The sequence below is a fragment of the Glossina fuscipes genome, unplaced genomic scaffold (genome assembly GCF_014805625.2).
Source record: "Glossina fuscipes isolate IAEA_lab_2018 unplaced genomic scaffold, Yale_Gfus_2 221, whole genome shotgun sequence".
Taxonomy (NCBI): Eukaryota; Metazoa; Arthropoda; class Insecta; order Diptera; family Glossinidae; genus Glossina; species Glossina fuscipes.
In genome coordinates, this window is record NW_023998564.1 from 1191985 (window position 1) to 1214429 (window position 22445).

At 34.6% G+C, this 22445-nt stretch overlaps 1 protein-coding gene across 11 annotated transcripts in view; it reads left to right on the forward strand.

Annotated features, from left to right (window-relative positions):
- LOC119642306 (BMP-binding endothelial regulator protein) overlaps positions 1-22445 on the forward strand; it is a 98716-nt gene that overhangs the window by 67989 nt on the left and 8282 nt on the right. For all 11 annotated transcript variants that reach the window (XM_038041407.1, XM_038041409.1, XM_038041406.1 and 8 more), the window contains one exon: positions 7569-7651. In XM_038041407.1, the coding sequence (XP_037897335.1) occupies positions 7569-7651 (83 nt within the window). The remainder of the gene's footprint in view (positions 1-7568; positions 7652-22445) is intronic.

Sequence of the window (22445 nt, forward strand, 5' to 3'; positions counted from 1 at the left end):
CCATGCGCATATTAACACTATCGCTTATCTTACCAAAATGCTTGTGTTAAGCAAGATTGACTAAGCTTTGATAATTTATGGCAATAGCTGCAAATCTAACATCAACATCCTTAAACCGGTCTATCACCAAGCCGTTAGAGCAAGTTGTTATGCTTTTCGGACGACGCCCATAAATAATATTATAATTGAAACTGGTCTCCCAACCTTAGAAAATAGACTGTATGAGTTAAAAGCTAAAATAGTCCCTAAGCTTCTTAATTCAAACAAATCCATTCTCGGTGATGACGTAAGAAAGATTATTATTGCGAAGAAAATTCCAAAGTCACCATCTGCAATTGACCATTGTTTGTGCATCGCAAAGGAATTGAACATTCCCTTAAAAATTTCCCGCTCTTTTGGTGTTAAACCTCCCTGGATTTTGAAAGACTGCTCTTTTGACATCTCACTGTCTATGCACAAGAAAGAAGATACTCCAAATTACGTCTTCAGGAATCTAATAGCTGAGAAAACCCAAGTATTGGACAATACTGGTTGGAATCTTTTGTACACAGACGGCTCAAAATCTCCTGGTCTGCCTCCTGCTTGTGCGGTGGTAGATGCTACAGGACGGGTTCTTCTCAACCACATATTTCACGAAAGCACTTCAACTTTCATAACCGAAGCCAGAGCTATCCTTCACGCTGCCAACCTTGCCCATAAAAACAAACTCAAAACCGTCATTGTTACTGACAGTTTGTCTGTATTACTAGCTACCCGGAACCCTTCAACTTCGAGATGGAGCACCATCAACAAATTAAGGAATATAATTACTACACCCGACGGAAAAATTAAAATGTTATGGGTACCAAGTCACATCGGTTCACTGGGAAATGAGCAGGCTGATCGAGCGGCAAAGTATGCTGCTTCTGCTCCTCTAATTATGGATGATGTCATGGAAAAGTTGGATCTTCAAAGATACATTGGAAGAAAAGTTAAAGAGAAAATTGCAGAAGGAAATTTACAATACCATCATCAACACTACTCTTGCATTAACCCTCAATTAACTCCACCTCTATATCCAACAAATGTTGAGAAAACCAAGATCCAAACATTTTCGAGAATTCGCCTTGGTCATACAATTGCAACTCACCAATGGATCCTGAAGAAGTCTTCTCCCCCAATCTGCTGTTGCGGACAAACTCTTACTATAAAGCACATTCTCTGCGACTGCCTCAACTTTTCCTTGGCTAGAAGTATTGCATTTGGAACGATTAACCCTTTGAACATTCTACAATCAACTTCAGAACAGAATATCAATTCAATATTTTACTTTATTAATACTACTAAGCTTATTATCTAATATCCATTTATTTAAATTAGAGCCGATAGCCTGTGTTGCTAGTGCTTAAAGTTTTTTTTTTTTAGTCTAAGAATTCAATTCATTAGTCTAAAATTAAAATAATAATAATAATAATAATAAATTAATGAAAAAATTATTAACTGCCTTCTTGACTACAGCCGGGAAAATTTAGTACAATATCTTTGTTAGAACTATATTTATATCCATACTGACGAGAACCCATCAATATAAACAACTTTATTATGCGGACACTCTAAAAAACGTAATAAAGCGATAGTTTGTTATAATGTCGAACATCGAATTCAATGAAAAAAATTATTCTTGAGTTCTCATGAAGGTTCAATACTTTTTGATAGGCACTATTTGCTCTAGAGTGATAGGTATTCAATATTCGCTTAAAAGTGGCAATGGCTTTATTACTTGTTTTAAAAATGTAATTTTCACATGGCGTACACCATTATTACCATTCCATTAAGGCAATATATTAGTTTGTGGAAAAAGAAATCCATTATATTTAACATGGTTCGGATTGTCCGATTTGGGTCAAATATGCACCGTTTTGTTGTATGATTTGTTGCCATTTTAAAGGTAACGTCAAAATGCCTCTCTCATAGAAGTCCTATTCTCTATTTGCAAAAAAGTCTAGTAGTCGATTTTCACAATCCTCCGTAGATTCCAATTTTTTATCATTAAAGAAATTTTGCAATGCAAGAAAAAGATGATAATCGCTTGGTGCCAAGTCCGGACTGTATGACGGATGCATTGAAACTTCCCAACCAAGCTCCCGAGGTTTCTGGCGAGTCACTGTAGATGTGTGTGGCTTAGCGTTGTCCTGGTGGAACACAACACCTCTCCTGTTGGCCAATTCTGGCCGTTTCTGGTCAATCGCTATCTTCAAACGGTCCAGTTGTTGACAGTAGAGATCACAATTTAGCGTTTGACCATATGGAAGCAACTCATAATAAATAATCCCCTTCCAGTCCCACCAAATGCATAGCAAAACCTTCCTGGCCGTTTGAGATGCTTCACCGCTCTTTGACCACGATCGTTTTCGCACAGGGTTATCATATGTGATCCATTTCTCATCTCCAGTCACCATCCATTTAAGAAATGGGTCTATCTCATTCCGTTTGGCCAAGGCTTCGCAGATGGAAATTCGATCCACGATGTTTTTTTCTGTTAATTGGTGTGGCACCCAAACATCGAGCTTCTTTTTGAATCCAGCTTTGTGTAACTGGTTTAAAACTGTTTTATGGTCGATTTTTAGCTCCTGGGCGATGTTACGATTGCTAACATGCCGGTCAACGTCGATCATTTCTCCGATTTTATCGACATTTTCGACGACCGGCCTACCTGTGCGAGGTGCATCTTTAACATTAAAAATTCCTGAACGGAATCTATGAAACCAAAATTGCACATAATTGGCTGTTACAGTATCGGAACCATAAACACCATTCACAATTTTAGCCGCCTGGCTTGCATTTTCGCCTTTGTAAAATGTACCGAATTTTCTCTTTGTTCACTTCCATTTTTAACACGCTGTAAGTCACAACTGAATGCACCAAACAAAAAACAGCAAAAGAATTTTTTTTACTGCGAAATGTCACCTTTCCAACGAGCATAAATATGAAATTGTTTTATCGATACTTTACGAGAAATCTATCAGTGCAGCCATCTACCGAAAAAATAATGGATTTCTTTTTCCCCAAACTAATATTATTGCTTTAATATGGCGATGCATTTAGCATTTGACAGCATTTTCAAACGCTGAACCTCATAAATTTCACTGCGAAATTACTTTCATAGCAATATCCATCTGGATACCATGTCCAAGTCTAGTCATGTTCACTTAACTGAATTGGCGAATTTTCACAACGGCCGAATGGTTAAATGTTTTTTGATGTATTTTTCTTTTTTTTTTGTATAAAACTAACCTCGAGACTGCAATTTATAGAAATACAAAAGTAGATTGGATTTATGCGGAAATTTTTAAAATAAATTCTTCAAACATTTGCATCTATAAAAACAAATTATAAGACTTTCTGGTAAGAGAAAAGTATTTAATTGTTGAATAGCTTAGCTCTCAGATGCGATAGCTAGCGGCCACTTCCATTCTTCACGTGAACGCTGGATTACAAAATCGCTACAATATCCATTTGTTAAATAATAAGCGAACGCATGCGTTTTGATCAGCGATATCTATCGGTGTAATTGATAAAGTAATGAGAAGTATCGATGCACAGTTTTTCATTTAGTGTTGCTGACTTATTCAGTACATTGTTATAAAATTCGCTTTTGTAAGATACAGTCCGTATCACGGGACCATGGATATTTTGTTCAAGAGAAATACACTTCAAACTTCTTTTATTTACAATTATATTCCTTAAATGTAGAATTATTCATATGTTACTATACCTAATATTATGGTTTTATTTTTAATCCCAGCCTGCTTTTCCTCTAATCGTCTTCAATGGCCTGCAGCTGCATAACGTGGCTGCGAATGTGCACTTGGATTTTATCTTACTGCTTTCCCGCTAATCGTTTTGGTCGGCCTGCAGGTGCATGACGCACATGCGAATGTGCATTTGGTTTTTCCTTTGTTAGGGAATTTATTGTTAGGGAAAATTACTTAGCTGGAATTAACTGGATTTGGGATTTTCGTAACAATGTATAGACACCAATCATGGAACATCCACAATTGCATTTTCAAAATTCATCACTTTTGTTGTTTGATTTGACGAAATTCTCTGCTGAAGCTCGTCACTTTTAGGAGCTTATGGGGATGCTGCTCCATCATATTCCAACTGTCTAAAATTTGTGAAAGTGATGATTTTGATGTCAATGACAAAGGAAGAAGCCCTGGAAAACAAAAAAATATTTCCAAGACAACGAATTGCAAGACATTTTGGTTGAAAACACAGCTCCAGCTCTTAAAGAACTTTGGAAGAGGTCACTAATCGATGAATTAACTGTTTTTACATTTACTTGCGGTGCGGAAAATCAAAAAGGGTAGAAAACGGCTGCCATTCGAATTGACTGGAAATGCCCTTTCCAAACGTGTGAATATCGTTTACTACGGCGTATCGCGATTGGCGATGAAAAATGGATCTACTACGACAATCTCAAGCATAAAAAGTCATGAATTAGTATAAGAGAGCCATCCTACACATAGCCGTAAAGTTTCCCTGCGCATATGGTGGGATCAGAAAGTCGACGAACATTGCCAAGGATACACTGTTGCAGATCAAATGGAAAGTTCTGCCACACCCGGTGTACTGACTAAGTATAGCGCCTTCTCATTACCACTTGTTCAGTACCACTGGTATCGCCTCATCGCCAAGAGGATGCGAAAATGCGGTCGAAAACGATGGAAAATATTTTGATTAATATACATTGTCCGCATGAAAAAATCGAGAACATATGATCAAATTCCATGCAATCACCTAATAGTACATCGTGTTTGCTATCAGGGTTCCTAGGGAAAACATTCATCACACTCCTAGATTTTGCTCGTGATTATAGGGCATCAGTTAGATTTTACGTATGCGTATTTAGAGCTTGTAAAAGAGTAAAGTAAAATTGTCTATGAAAACCCCAATTATGTGACGCTGGGCTGTACACATACAAGGCGTGTTCAAAAGAAAAGGTGACTTTTCAGATTTTAAGGACTAGGTACCATTGACTTTTGATTTTTTTTTTTTTTTTATGTTAGTACATATGTCCCCAACGTCCGCTGACAGTATCAACAATTTTGCATTTTCAGTTTGTTTTTGACATATATAAAGGTTAAAATTGTTCTGATATGCTTGGCGATAATTTGCTATTGAATAAAGCAGATCAAAAAATCTGTATTAAATTTGATGTGAAAAATAAAATTGAGCGCTCTAACTTACTTAAAATGTTGATTTGTGCGCGTCTACTTTGAGCAAAGAAAAGGTTTTTAAGTGCTGCGAGCTCTTTACAGAAGGCCGAGAAGATGCTAATGACAATGTCCGCCGTGGATACTCCCGCGTCCGCGTTAACAACCGGCGGAAACGTTAAAGCAGTGTAGAAAATTGCTATAGAGAATCATCGAATCATTATTAAAGAAGTTGCTGAGGATGGCTGCATGTCGTTTGGCTCATGCTATGTACTTTTTGCGGTTGTTTCTGGCATAAAACTTGCGGTAAGAAATGCGCCAGCTCACAAATATTGCATGTTTGTAATTTTTTGGCCAAAACCAACACCATAATCATGCTTCAGTTACCCTATACAACGAACTTGACCACATGTAACTTTTCCTCTTCCTGGAGCTCAAAAGACCCTTAAGGGGAAAGGGAGAAAAATAGATATAGATGAATAAATAACTGTATTTTCGAGAAAAATAAAAACCAGCCTGGAAGAGAACGAGTTAAGTAATTCAAGGGATTTTTTTAGTAAAATGAAATTTCTTTTTCAAAAAATAAATATTTAGCGCCAGTGGTATCTAAGGGAGAAATTATTGAATTCGTAAATTTAGATATTCATCAACTTAGTTTTAGAACGTTTTCTCAGAAAAAAAAAGGCTGAGCTTGCAAAAGTTAGATTCAAAATGATAGAACCGCAATTATTAAATTTTAAACGCGATAACAAGCTTCAGTAAAACTTTTTAAGCAACTTTTGATTCTCACACAAAGAGCTAATATTAATTTTAAGGATTATTTTATAATGAAATATTGGAGTTAACTTCAAGTTGATTATCAAGAAGTTTCGTGTAAAGTCGCTTTAGCAATTAGGAGCACACACCAGATTCCTCATATAGTATATAGATAGACATACTAAAGTTGTCGTAAGATTATAAATAGTTATAGTCCTGCCCCACAATCTATTTATCCGTTCGTAAGACTTCTCGCCGCCTGTTGTTGAAACGTAATGTTTATGAAAATTACTATAAAGAAATGAAACTTAATAACACATCCATTGAAATTCGTCTATAACCTCCAGAACGATGATCGGAATTTTGACACATCTGCTTTGAACGTTTATACTACGTAAAAATAATATGACTTCGTCAACAGTGACGACATCTACATGTCATCTAGTACACACATAATTCAGATTTTTCCAAAAACGCGTCTGCACTATAAACTAATGGGCGGATTGTTATAAAACTTTTGCATATTTCGTTTGAACGTTAGTATTATCTAGAAATTATACGAATTTGTCAATAGTGTCGTCATGTATATACCGTCTTACGATCTTTTCGGGTGATAGGCTATGTATTCATAATTACTGATCCACCTGACTGAAAGCAGAGCACAGTAATTAAGAACCTAGAGCATTGATTTACAGAGTGAAAAATTTTTGTAAGACGTATGATCTTTTCGAAAAGTTGAATGTAAAACGTTGGTTTATAACTTAGTTACAGAATAAAATTCCGCGAACTTTTCACATTGACTATATACTTTATTTATGTTCATAGTATTGTTACAGAAATCTTAAATTGAGTTCATTAAATAATGAATTTCCTAAAAATGCAGCTGCCGGCCGATGATAACGATTAGTAGAAAAACAGACAAGGAAAAACCAAATCCACTTTCGCAGGTGCATTATGTAGTTGCCGCGACGAATTAAAAATTAAACTATAAAGTTAGTAACATGATGATAAAAATGTGTATAAATAGAATATTTGTGGAGGGGCGAGTTAGTAGAAAAGAATTTTTGAGTTAAGAAGTCAAAAGTATTGGCCATAAATAAATTTTGAATAGCCCTACATTTAAAGGAATATAATTGTAAATAAAAGAACTTTGGAATGTATTTCCTTTGAATAAAATATGCGCGATCCAGTGATACGGGCGATATTTGAGAAAAGCGAATTTTATAACAGTACTATTGAATTGATTATTTAAGAGGACTAATAATAAAAAAAATTTCTTAACTTAAATACGCTTGTTCTTTTTTAATTGTCCTAATATTGATTGACATAGTTGTTATGTTATAGAAAATGATGAAAAATATTTTGATTCACATACATTGTACTAATTTTACACAATAAATGCCTTTTTTAAGTAAAAAAATGATCAAAATTTTAGCAAGCTCTTAATTCAAAACAATTAGCTGAACGATGAGAAGGCCGAAATGACTTTCTTGCCCACTTAAGAAACACAATGTTTATTAAAGACTTCTATTGTGGTTTATTTGAAAACAACTTAGTTTACTTATATTTCATATGAATTTATTGCAATTTCTTTTTTTTCGGAATGCTTTTCAGGTGATTTACAATCGTGTTCGAATGAAGGTGAAGAAGTTCAAATCGGTATTAAAAATTCCAAATGTTTTAAATGCGCTTGTCAGGTAGGTACTCTTCTTACTTTTTATCTCTTTTGCTCTTTATTTTTATCTTTCCTTTTTTGGCAACTTTCTCTCCCTCTCTCTCTCTCTTTTTTTGTTCTTTTCATCAAACTTATTGTTCTGTGAAAGAATGTTTTGGTTGCGTTGCCAAATTCAAAATGCAACCATGTGCACTTCCCACATGTGTCAAACCTAGCTATAACGATGACACATTTGTACGCATCTACAACCAGAAAGTTCTTTCTATTTTCCCCTCACGACCATTCCTGCTATTCATAAACATACGTTCAGGGGAAACTCAATTTATTCTTTCTTACGATGCAGAGTATGTTAACTTAGTGCGCTCATATGTAACATGTCCGTCTTATGTCTGTCCATGTAAACTTGTGTTTAATTGGTGATGAAATTGGGTACAGTGCCATGTTTTGACCCAAGGGCGAACGCTATTAAATGTGGTTCGGATCAGTACACTTTTTCTACCACTCCCCATATAACGCCCTATTGTGAAAAGTCGTTATATGGAAAAAAATTGTAATTTTCAAAATTTCTCAGTAAAATAGACTAAGTGATAGTATTTCGGCATTCTAAATTGGTATGAAAACTTTCTATCGGCTAGAACAATTTTTGAATGCCCTCATATAACGAAAACTAAAGTTCACACGACAGAAGGGTAGAATTTTCAGTGCATCATGAAAAAAACTTCATGAAGAAAACTGTATCATAATAGTAACTTAACTTGAAATAAATTTTAATTTTAATTTTAAATAAAATAATTAAATGTACCAAATTTGGACTTTCTCAGCCTATTTTTTGGATCCTACCCTAATAAGTATTTTCACGAAAATTGGCCCTTTATAGAGCAGAAAAGTCGAAATTTTAGCATGTAGTGATGAAAATTGACCCACAATGTTTTAGTAATTTCATACAAAAACGAAATCCGCAAAATTTGGACTACCTACACTTATTTTTAAGTTCTGCCTTATGTAAGAATTAGACTTGTACTACATTACGTTGCGTTTTAGGCCCGCCTCTCCATAAATACGCGCTTGAAAAATTTGCCTTTGTATAGATACAAGACATAATTTTTGTGGCTTAAAATATATATAAGAACTACGAAAGACAATGTGGTATAGGGTATATAACAGTCGGACTTGCCCGACTACGATGTTCTTCCTATTTTTTTTTTTTGTTTTGTCGATATTATAAACATATATTTTGGATTTTAAAAGTCGTTTGTCAGGAACGTATATTATATATTGTTAAAAAAAGTATAAAGAAATTAAATTTCGATTGTTGCTAACCTAAAATTCTTGGCAACAAACTCGACAAAACACACTTGACCTGGCCTTTTGCCCATTTTAACGACCCATGAAATGTAAACTTGCAATGGCAATAGAAATCGCAAAAATATGGCAGATAAGTCAAATTCAAATGTTGGATTTTATAATTGAAGGAAAAAAGTTTGCCTTTTTATACCCTACACCATTTGTGCTACAGGGGATATTAAGTTGTATGTAACATGCAGTAGGGCTTAAGAGAAACCCACCTATAATATACCGATCGATTCAGAATCATTATCTGAACTGCTCTAGGCCTGTTTGTCCGTCTTATCTCTGTGCATGTATATTTGTGTTCACGCTATAGGTCATAATTTTTGAAATATTTCGATAAAATTTGGTACGCTGCCGTGTTTTGATTCAAGGGAGAACGGTATTAAAAATGGTACATGCTTGAAAAATATGCTTTTATATAACAACAAGATAAAATTTATGTATTCTATAACAAAAATAGACAATATGGTGGAGCATGTTTTATAATCGGCCTTGCTCGACTATAATGTTCCTGCTTGTTTTCCGGTTTAAAATACATGGACATTAGTTATTTAAAAAACATATACCAATATAAAAAATCTCTTTTCTCGTTAAAATTACTTTACTAGAGTAATAAAGTTTGTTCAATTTTTAATTTTAAAACTTTTTAATAGTCGTTATATAAAACAGTTGCGAAACAGTCGCCTGCCACAGAATCTCAGATAATGTCTAAAAATAGCGAGCGAGTCGTCATTTCATATCGAGTTTGGTAAATACATTTGACAACTCTTCTTAAGCATACTGTTCCGTTTCTTAAGTTATATGCGAACTCTTTTGATGTTTTTCGAAGTTTTCTAAGATTCTCGAACGACGTGTCCTCGTATATGGGCATTCCATGCTTTGACCTGAAAGGCCTATTGTATTCACATTTTCGCATAAAATGCCTAACACCATTTTAAATGAATTTTTGCAGCAAGTTCCCGAAATTATTGGGTTTGCAAAATAATACGACTGTAAGTAGTACCGGGGCTGATGAATAAAATTATAACTCCTTTATTTAGGAGTATTTTCTTTAAGCTGTAGGCAATTGTATAAGATGTTATATTACAGCATGCACAATATCAAAGCTTCGAATAAATGATGTTCTATTCGAAAGAAACGCCATTTGCGGGAAACCTCGCTTTTTAATTGGAAGTATAGTGATCTTTAACGCTTATGCGCGCCGAATAGTGGATCTCTTAGCATATGCAAAGCCGAAGTAACTATGACATCGTGTAAGCGAATCATTAACATCGTTGATAAAACCGAATCCGCAAGGCGTTTCCTCTTCAGGGAATAGGCATAGGCGTGGTGTACTGCGGCTTGTTCAAACCAATTAAACCATCATGAAAGCGTATTACCAGCAATTGTAACAGAAAGTGGGCGTGCAAAAGTTATGGACTCCTGAGTTTTTAGTATCATAGGAAATATTAGAATATAGTTTCGCTTGGAAAGTCGTACCCTCCTCATTATTAAAAGCAGCAATTACTCTTTCCGATTAACTCGGGTTTCAATAGGCAGGTTATTGCTTGGATTCTTAACCTCAAAAGACGAGACGAAATTAGAAAACTACCTGATGGTCTGACGGTTGCAAAATTTTTCTATTTATTTATTTATTTATTTATTTATTTATTTATTCCACTTATACAAGAAACTCAACTAAAACAAAATGGCAGTCGAGTTCAATTGACTCTTAAGTAAATCTTAAAATTAATTAATAATAAAACTTATTATAAGTAAAATAAAACAAATAAGGAGGAAAAAAAAGAAAAAAAAAAAACCATGTACACAACTAGCATAGAGCCACACCCACAACCGATACAGGACCAAATTGCAAGTGAACCCCTAAGCCATCGCAAACATGCATAAGCTTGGCAACCGATAATTGTTAACAACAAATTAATTTTCGACTCATAATGACATATAGGGTTAAGTCAGTTTAAGTACGACATAGGTAAATCGCGCGTATTAAGCAATGTTGCTTTAATGGACTTTAAAGAGTCCGTTAATGAGAATAAATGATAGACATCATTTAGGTTCTTGCAAACAACTCTGAGCGGGTTAAACGGTTCAAAATTATATTTGCATTGACTAAGCTTTATCAACATAAAGTGCCTAGAGAAGCGGTTAGGGACATTAAAGCCTATCTCACGAAGTAATGCTGGCGAGTCAATTGCGCCATTTATTAATTTGATTAAGAATGAAACCCCAAGAACAAATCTACGTTTCTCGAGTAACGGTAAGGATAACAGAAGCAATCTATTTTCATAGGGTGGAAGAGGGGAAATCGGGTCCCAACCCAAATTCCTAAGGGCAAACAGCAAGAATTGCTTTTGCATAGATTCTATTGAATCCACGTAGCACCTATATGAAGGAGACCACACAACAGAGGCATACTCAAGTATAGGTCTAACCAAACACATGTACCGCCTTTTCGTAATATAAGGATCATCAAGCTCTTTGGACCACCTCTTTATAAAACCAAGCGCGGACCTAGCTTTGCTTAACGAGGACTCAATATGCAAATTGAAACGTAACCTATAATCGCATAGAACGCCTAAATCTATGAACGAATCGACGTCTTCCAACCTGTGCGAATCAATGAAGTATTGAGTACTGAACGACTTCCTTCTTAAGAAAGAAAGCTTCTTACATTTATTTAGATTTAGTTTCAGAAGATTGAGAGAGCACCATGCAACCAAATTGTTCAAATCACTTTGAAGATGATGTGAAAACAGTTTCACATCATCAGGGCAAATCATTGATGTATAAATTAAATAAAATAGGTCCTAAGTGGCTACCTTGAGGTACGCCAGACGTCACGGGAAATTCATCCGAGGTAATGTGGTTAAACAAAACCCTGAATGATCTACCATGCAGATAAAAGCTTAACCATTCCACTAAAAAGAGAGGAAAGCCAGAGGTCTGGAGTTTAAATCTAAGTAGTCTATGATTAACCATATCAAACGCTTTGCTAAAGTCAGTGTAAATGACATCAGTGCGAGAACCACTAGAAAAAGCCTTGAAAACATGAGAAGTAAACTCTAACAGATTGGTCACCGTAGATCTACCCTTTCGAAAACCATGCTGGAAAGGAGAAATGTACAATTTCATGGAAAAGGCTATATGCTGAGCCACAATTCGCTCAAACAGTTTAGGTAAGACACTCAACTTGGCAATGCCTCTGTAGTTCTATAAGGAAAGAAGTCTTCCAACACAAAGGGAAAACACCTAAATTCAAAGACTTATTAAAAATCTTTGGGATAACATCACAAAGCTCGCCAGCACAAGATATAAGTACACATGAGGGGAATCCATCAGGTCCAGGCGAACAATTATATTTCAGAGAGCTCAATACTTCAAAAACGTCATTTTCAGATATAACAAAGTTGGGAATTGAAATCGAATTAGAAATCGGATATGGATAGTTTACCGATAAATCAAAATTGGCAGTTGAAAAGTTCTGTCGGTAGTATTCCGCAAAGAGATTTGAGGTTTCAAAATCATCCGAGGACTCGGAGCCATTAAAAGACACAAACGACGGATTTATGGAGATTTTTCTTTTGGAATTAACGAACTTAAAAAAGTATTTAGGGTTAGCAAACAAGGAGGACTTAACAAACTGAAGGTATCTGCAGTAGTATTGGCGGTTGAGGGAATTAAATTTATGCCTTGCAACAGAGTAAGCGAAATAGTCGAAAGAAGAACCACTTTTCGAAAATTTTTTAAGAAGCTTGTTTTTCCTATTCTTGTAGTATTTAATTGTCTTATTAAGCCACGGGAGACACCTGCTTCGAGGACGGGACTGCTTGATCGGAACGGATGCAGAAATAGCTTGATTTAATATATTGTAGAACGACGACAGTAAGCTATCAATGCTTTCCTCTGAGAAATCGAGCACAATATGAGAAAGATGTGATTTTAGTATGGAAACATTGATTTTATGGAAATCATAAAGTTTATATGAAAAATTTGAATTTTGAACGTTATAGAAGTTCAACGAACCAACATACTTGTAATGAAAGGAAACACCCAATGCTGGATGATATGGATGCTCAGGTAAACTAAACGGAAGACAACGATTAACGCAAACCTCAGGAAAATTTGCAAAGCAGAGATCAAGAAATCTACCATTGCAATTAGGGGTACCATGGTATTGAACTAAATTATTATCAAATAATTCATTGAAGAACACAACGGCTTTATCAGATGTTGAGGAAGGAATCAAACAGCCAGAACTATCACTATAAAACCAATTGACTTGAGGCAAATTGAAGTCACCCAACGCAAGGACTACATCGGTAGGTTTAGATTGCTTGGCCACTACACAAATGAGGGCGGCCTGTTTCTTATATACAGAGATATCCGAATTTGGGGGAATATAGGAGCAGGTCACATATAAGTGTTTATTAGGAAATTTCACTCGAATGGCGATAAATTCAACATCGGGAGTAGTTGAAAATTCAAACGAATAGGTGGGGAGTGCCGAAGAAATGGCAATTAAAACACCACCACCATTGCGATACAAACGATCGTTTCTGAAAACTTGAAACGAATTATGGAAAAGTTCCGACGAATGTAGATCCGGCTTTAACCAAGTTTCAGCGAAGACCAAACAGGAAAACTCCGTGCTCACTGAATTTAGGAAGGTAGAACGAATTTTTGAATTTAGGCCCCTCACATTTTGATAAATGAGAGAAAATGAGGCTGAAGAAATATTTAGTTTTTTGGAGGGGAAAGAGCTACTGCATTCGCATTACGGGGTCGGTCCCGAGGGATAAATTCCTTAATTAAGGATCCAACCGGCCACAATGATTTATTTAAAATCAAATCCATATTTTCGGTCGGAACTAGAATTTTAAAAGATGAGATAGCTCTAGATTGAGAAGGACCCAGTTTGAAAATACTCACTGATCTAAACTGAGCTTTAAATTGACAGAAGGGGCTTTCGCTGCCAGATAACCCCTTATGTTTTCAACAGATGTATCTGGTGCCAGTCTTGACACAAATATTGCCTTTCTGGGAGGAACTGCCTTCAAGCATATGTCATCAGTACTGGGAGCAGCAGGGTTAACGGATGGGGAGTTATGAGTTTGGGGAAAATATAGAGGGGGTAACCACACTTGCACGAGCAGCTTGTGCGACCTGCTCAGTTTGGCGACCAGCATTTACACTCGAACAGCGAGGAGGAGAGGACGATTTACTATTACCCTTATTAGTTTTGGGCGATGACGCCTGAGAAGATTGAGTGACATCTATGGGAGGAGATACCCTTGGCACTTCAGCATAGCTCAAGCCAGAAGGACTTCTCGGCCTATTTGTAACATTTATGTTACCAACCGACTCAGCCGTAGCAGAAACGCAAACATTATTTGTGGCCTTTAGGGAATCGCTAACTTGCACCGTCGAAACGGACTTAGGAGGTGACGAACCACACGCTACGCTACGCGTTGAGACTTTGTTAGCTGGAGAGGAAGATGACTGCGCAATATACCGACATTCATCGAATCTAGTCTTGATTAATTCAAACTTCTCCCACAAAGAGCCGACATTTCTGAGAAACAATTTCTCGTCTCCGTGAAGAGCTTGTAAGTCCTTGACTACTTCTTGAGTCTTTTCGAATACATGTTCTGTCAAATGGATATTAGATTTTGTATCCTCATGGCTAGAAAATTTAAATCTGCCGATTATTTTAAAATAACATTGCTAAGAAAAATGGAATATCCATCCATTCTCTTAGCTTAAAAAAGACTGCATTGCCTTTTGATGGCCACTTGCGAAACATCATTTTGTTGAAGGTTTTATTGAAGTCTTGACGATGTCTATCTTCTATGATATATTGTTTATTCTGTTTCTCTTTACAATAATAACAACGTTAGCTTAGCCTAATAAGAGCTCTTCAGAATATGATTTTATATGTATTTCGAATTTTTTCCTTAAATTAAATTTAAGTTAAAAGAATTTGTATTTACGCTTGTAAAGTGAAGTACGGCAATGTTCTTGCTTTGCCAATATAAATTTTTTTTAAGTTTTTAATTCTCCTCCCTCGTTTACAAACCCACAACTAAATCGCTTAACAAACTGAATTTAATTAATATCACTAATAATATATAAATATAAATAATAAAGTATTCATATAAATTCCATTGTGATATTATTGCCTTTGCACCATAATTTTATAAAGTTTCTCAAGGTAAAACACTTGAAAATATTATTGAACCATATTTTGTTGTTACTGGTGTTGGCTTTCAAATGAACGCTTTATTCCTATACGTTAACTACTAGCACCATTTGTTTTTTTTTTACTCAAATTAATATTAAATTATTCCAAAAAAACGAAAAAAAAGTAATATTTATCAGAGATCCGAAAATAAAAAAACCTGCGAACTTGCAGCACCAACAAAACAAAAACAACAAATAAATATTATACAAAATATAAACTGAAAACTTTTATGTACCAGACGTGTGCATTAAATTTTATGTTAAATAAATGTGTTTACTCAATTTTATGGGATGTGAGGTTTTTGTGTGTGCGTGTATGTATGCGTTTGTTTGTGTTTTTATATTACGTATTTTAAATAATTGTGTTACTTTAATAAATCGTTTGTAAGAACGTTTGGCAGTGGCAGTTGATCGATTACTTTAAAGTTTTTCGAAAATTGTAACAACAACACAACAGACCACAATAACATCTGTGTACAGCTCAAATAAAAACAATTGTAAGACAGACGTTTAAAGGCTAAAATATTGTTTCTAAAGATTACTTTTTTTCCCAGTTTCACTACGACATGTTCTTTATATTAAAAATATGCGGCGCATTTAAGCGCACCTGTCAATAAATAGATCCGCAAAGAATTTATCAAAAATAATAATAATAATATCAATGGCAACAATGTACAGGCTTTTACCCTACAGTGGATAATTAAGACTCGACATATCCTGCGCAGCTAATGAAGTCAATGAATCTAAAAGAAAATTTATTTATAATATATATAATATTGTAGAAATGATGAAAAACCTATTAACTGATTACAAGTTTGCCTCTCAAATCAATGCCGAAGGGGTGTTCATAACTCGTATCGACTGCACGACATTTCAAATATTTAGAGCAAACATTAAAAAAGTTATGTTCGTCTCGAAACGAACCTCCTCGCTGTAACCTCAAAAATTTGTTTTTCTCTTGAATAACAATAAATTTACATGATTAAATTTCTCTTAAGGTTTTAAGCAATAACCAATACTAACTAAAAGCCAGAAATGGTTTGTTAAAAGTTAGGCTATAGGAAGCTTGCCAAATTTTATATAAATTGTTGGCCACTATCAGATTTGGAACGCCCCTAAAAACGTCCGTCTGTTAGTGTGTCCAACCGTGTAGTATCTATGGTAAACCCCTACAAACTTACTCCTACAAACCTACAAACTTACAAAAGAATTTGGAATGACCTAAACTTTTCAAAGGATACGTCTATAACGACCGCAGGCCTAATCGACAATAATTTTATTTGATCCGTATTATTTTCTTTTTTTTTTTTGTCTTTTTTAGTTTAATTTCAATTTCTGTTTAATAAGAAAAATTTATGATCTGCTCAAAATGTACTAACGTATTTGTAATCTGTTTTTTAATTTCTTCTACAAAAAAGTTACAAAAAGCCACATCATCAATTTGACATTTATTTGTGATTGCGTTGCGACTTGTGAAGCGCCTATGATGTTGCTGAGAACGCAGTTACTAGCCATAGATAATTCTGGTGTAATATTGTTTAAGTGAATGACCTTAAAATGGCCTTGACTTTATCTTCGCACATATTTAACTTCGAATTTTCATGCTCAAATATTTTACGATCAGCTTTACCAATGTTAACATCATTCAAATACTAGTGCGAAATAAGATCTTAATCTGCCGATTAAGTTTTCTGCAGTATTACAAGTAGCTAAAAAGATATTATAAAAAAGACATTTAAAGTCATAAATGAAAAAATATAAAGATTGCATAGATAATGCAAAAATATAAAAGAGAGAACGAATTAAATCTTCCATCCAATTATAAGGATGACGAGAGATAAAACCATTCTTTTATGTACACTTATGTATACTAATAAAAGTCTGGTGTAATGGAAAAAATGAAGAGAACGAACAAAATATGAACAAATAATATCGAATGTTATTTAACGGCGTTTAATATGGCAACGGCGTCAAAATTTAAAATAAAATAAAAAACTTTAATAAGATTTTGTTGCTGCTGAGGTAGAGTAAACAAAGATTTACTTTAACATTCATGGATCTTCGATTAATATATGTTTGTTAAGCAGACCTTAACTTATGAGTAAAATAGGTCTTATTGTCTAAATGCTGAGATTTTAAGAGATAAAGAAACTAAGAAACTATCCTAAGTTATAAAGAGAAGAGTAACTTTTTATACAATTTACTTTTTCTTAGTCAACTATACCAAATTGTAAACCGATTCTTTTAACCAAGATGAATTTGTATTTTTTCCTCCTTTTGTTTGTTATATTTGATAATGGCTGCTGTTGTACACGCTTCATAAACTGCTTCGACCAAGTTAATGATATGTGTACAAAAATCCATAAAAACGTTATACGACAATTTTAAGGAGAACAAATCTTCTTTACAACATAGAATATATCTTGACTTTTTTTTAAACACACAATTAGTTTTATAGTTAAATTATAAATCTTCACAACAGTAATTTTCCTCTAAGATGAAGTAAAAACTATGGAGATTAAATATGCGAATTAAACTGTATCCTTTGGTATGATTTGTTTGCCTTTGCTTTTCATAAAAGAAAAGATAGTAAGTTTTTTCCCTGCCTGTCTATAGTTATATAAGCTGTTGGCATAAACATTTTAAGGGTAAACTTTCATATGTATTATAAACAAGTAAAAATACTATACTGGCCCGTGGCCCAGATTATTTCCATAAACACTTTTGAAGATAAGTATATGGGCAAATCACGCCAGCTTACCAAATTTCCTCAAAATATCCCAAAAATTTCGGCATGTGGATTGACCCAAATAACAACACATTATAGTCGGGCTAGATCAATTATTAAATACCCTACATAACTTTGTCTAACACAATTCTTACTTATGTCGTAAAACACAAAAATTGTACTGCAAATGAATCGAAAGCTAACTGTACGTCGGCAGACAAGAAATTAAATCCATTTAAATTGACATTTTCCAAGGTCATCTCGGACTCCTTTCTCAACTTGTGCGTACAATGCTTTACTTTTAATATAATGCGGAGCTACTTAAAGAAAAAAAATAAAACTGTTATACATTTTATTATGTTTTCCAGTATGAGGCGAGAATAATTAAATCACTAATTAGTAAATTGCGTTAAACAGCTGATAGAAGCAAGTTAAGTTTACTTTATAGGCCACGAACATACAAGCTTTAGTTAAAGATATGATCAATCAAATGAAGAGACGACGGTATACAGTGTGATAAACGTAAACGCAATCTTTAAACTTTATTCAAACCGCAAAAAAATCGTTTGGCATGAGTTGGCGCCGTATTAGAGATAAATACACACAAAAACAAAAACAAATTAACCATGCAATCATGAACACGTCAACATAGCTAGATAGCATGTGAATCAGATATGCATGCTTATAGAATAAACGTATGTTCATATGCTTGTATATATATATATGTATCTATATTTTAAAGCTTATATATAAACAGCGTAAAATAATTGCATTTTTTATACGAACCTGTATTAGAAAAAGCTTGAGCGAAGAGAGCATGAAAAGCTGAATATGAGAAAAATCCAAAGGCGATTAAATAAGAGCCAAATAAAAACATCTACACACAGTGAAGTAACGCAACAGTCTGTTAGTTGGTGAAAAAAAAAAAAACAAATAAATATATATATACATATATATATACATATACGTTAGTGCTAATACACTTTAACTGATTGAGAGGCTGCTGCTTAGTTAAATAGCTGCCGGTGGAAAAGTTGAGTGCCATTGGAAGGCTTGGTGAAAGAATTAGTCGGTCGTCAGTCTGACCAACTGCGCCATCTGCGGCACCTGTGTAGCCGCAATAACAAGCGTTTGTCTACTTATAAGTCGCCAGCCAGTCAGACGGCCGTTGGGCTTTACATGCCTTTACATATCTTACTCTTAACGCTTCAGTCAATTAACCCTTTGGTTTGTTTGCACTCATTCTCTACTTGCTTGAAGTGGTATATTAACGCTTTTTTTCGTGTTTGCCAGAAAGCACAATATTGCACAAGCGATGTAGTTTGAAGTTCTTCTATTTGCCTCCATAGGACCTAAAAGTTTTTTTAGAGATTCTTCAGAGACATGCTCGAAGAATAAGAGTCACAAATAATCAAATTTTATTATTAGCTTCTTGTCTATGCACTAAAAGTTAACTGCTAACGAGTTATTGAGCTATAGGACACCATTTAGACACTACGTCAACAAATACGGGGAGTTAACGAAAGGTCACTTCCTCGGGCTTTAAGGTTTTTGTTTTTATGTGACAAATCATTCGGAGATGTCCCCTGTTTACATAATATAATCAACAGATAGCACTGGCGACAGTGATAGGAAATGCCCCTTTGTCGATCGAGCACCCAATATAGGTACAATCTCGCACCAATCATGATTTAAATATCGTTTAGGGCAATGAGGAGCAGTCAGGGACTGCTATTATTCTATTATGGACAGATATTATGGATCGAAAAGAAGTGGTTTTTTTTTCTACTAATTAAAGAGTCACCGGGTTCCATAACGACAACTTTCCAAAAAAATTCTACGGTTAGTCAGACACGTACCTCTTAACTTGGTTTCTATTTTCAATTACGTAAAAACTATTCTTTTTCCTTTTATCTAATTAAAGGAAATTTTTAAATCAGTTCACTTGCTTGGAATAAAAGTGGACACAAGCTCGATTTAATCGTAGTACCTTTAGCCACAAGTTCGACATCCACATCATCGTTTGACCCACCATTTGTCCCATGGGCAATTCACAGACGATTATATCTAAAAGAAATACACGTCCTTTACCCTTATAAAAAGAAACGGACGGACGAATCTTCTTATCGGATGGGAAGATTCTGTAAACTACCCTTCCTACGATCTCCTTCGACCCATGATTTGCTAAAAGAAACCCCGATATTTGTCCGAAGTCAACCAACTTTTCCAACTTCGCTTCTTGGCCAATGAAAATTTTTCAGAATTTTTTGATTTTTTCTTTTCGGGTTCCACTGCGTTTCGAATCATCATCGTTCATATAGCTGGTTTAAAAATCAGAGAACTATCGGAAAATTGTCATTCTTTAAGATCACGCTGAGCTTTAACACGTTTTGTCAAATCAAAAGACAATTTTTCCAATTAACAGACAAACTTGAGATTTTTTACTGTTTTGGGACTAACAATAGCAGTCTCGCGAAGATTACGATAACTACTAAACGAATAATCGAACAACTGCCATTTGAGGATTGGGACTCAGGAATTTTTTTCTTTTTTCAGAGGCGACACAGTGCCAAATCTATGATTGATCTATGTGTTCCGTTCTCTTTTTAAAAGATATATAAACAAACGTAGGACAACAGCACATTCAATTCGTACTGAACATAATCACTTTCCTAACATGTTCTTTGCTGATGTTTGCATCTACTACCAAAAACTAATCATTGAAATGAGCTTTTCTAGCTTTTTACGTAGTCATCATATATTAACTGGAAATGTAGACATGGTCCAGATAATTGCTTGTTTACAATAGCAATCAAAAGTGTGCGCACCTCAAAGCGAATTTTCACCACCACCGCAACCAAAAAAATAAAAATCAAATAATCTTTTGTATTCGTAAACCGTTTGTGACTATTTTCATTGCAAATTTTACCTATGATACAATAAATATATTCTAAATCTGTATCTGCGATGTTATTCTGGGAATGTTATTGTCAGGACTTGATTCTTATTTTACCCGGCTTTTAGTTTGTAACAATTGACTTGTGATATTGAAGTAGACTCCTCTAAATCGATTTAAGCATGTCAATAGGTTTAGTTGGCTTCATAGGCTTTGGTACACGCCAGTGAGCCTTATTGGCCCAACGTTGAGCCCTAAGGAAAATAGTTTGTATCGAAACGCTTTTACGACTGTTATCTACATAAGGCCTTATTTTGAAGAAGCACTTAATGACAAAAATTTTAAATTTTCAAAATTTCGAGACAAAAATCGCTAATAATAATATTTCAGCATACCATATTTATGTGAAAAGCACAGGCCAATTTTTTGAACCACCTCCCGTTTCTACGAAAAACAAGCGGTTATGTAAATGTTCACTTTTGATTATTTTATGGCGACGACTAGTCTAATGACAATCTAAATTAAAAGTTAATTCTAGAAAATTTGGATGACGGAGGTAAATTTTTTCAATCACTTCCCAAATAAGAGCTCGCGTGAACAGAATGCTTTTACAATGAAAAGAAACATAACTGTTGTTTTGTTTTGTGATGAGAAAAAATTATATGAACAAAAGCCAACGCGGCTTCGCTCATATTTTTCGTTTGAAAAATGGAGGTATTCTCAGTTTGTGGTTAATGTGTCCTTCGAGCGACTTGGCGTATTTTCCTGGCCTCACTTTTGCTAGGTAAATGTTTATAGCAATCATTACACAGACGGACAAGAATATATATACTGTGAAGGGTGCCGAATGCTTTTGAGCTTTGGCAACGTATTGACTAAGTGAATACACCCCTCATATCTCGGTGATGGGTACAACAAGTAACTATAGTGGGCCCTACAGTAAGTTATTCATATGATGACTTTTCAAAACAACACGTTATATGGGAAATGATCGAAAACAATTTCAACAGCGTTTGTTCGTGTGAAAGCACGTGAGTGCACCAAATTTCACTAAAGTATATCAAAAGTTATGTAAGCTGTACACAAAAAGACAAGAGGCACTGATAAGCTTGAACGAAGAAAACGATTCTGAATCGATCGATATAATGACAAATGGATTCATCTGATGTCCTTCTGAGCATACACATATACAAACTTAATACAGACTTGTACCACATATAGTATATTAATAACACAAAATTAGCAGAATTGTGATTTATAATACAATTAAAAGTTTATTACATTTCAGTTGTAAACAATGAAAATTGTAATTGCGCAGCAACACGCTCATTTATAGAACTGTCATCGCAAATTGTAAACATTAATATGAATTCTACAAAGACAACACAACTTTGAGTAAAATTGTGAATCATAATAAACCCGTAAGCCTTCCTTGGGTTAAAAATGCGAAGCATTTTTTTTTTTTTTGGATAGAATTTGTGTTTCGAGTTTTATGATCCTACCAACATGCAGTAGGACACAGAGGAACAAAATCTCCAAATGATCACGACTATTTATTTAATAATGATTATGGCCCAATTTCTGTCTGCTACAAAGGCAATC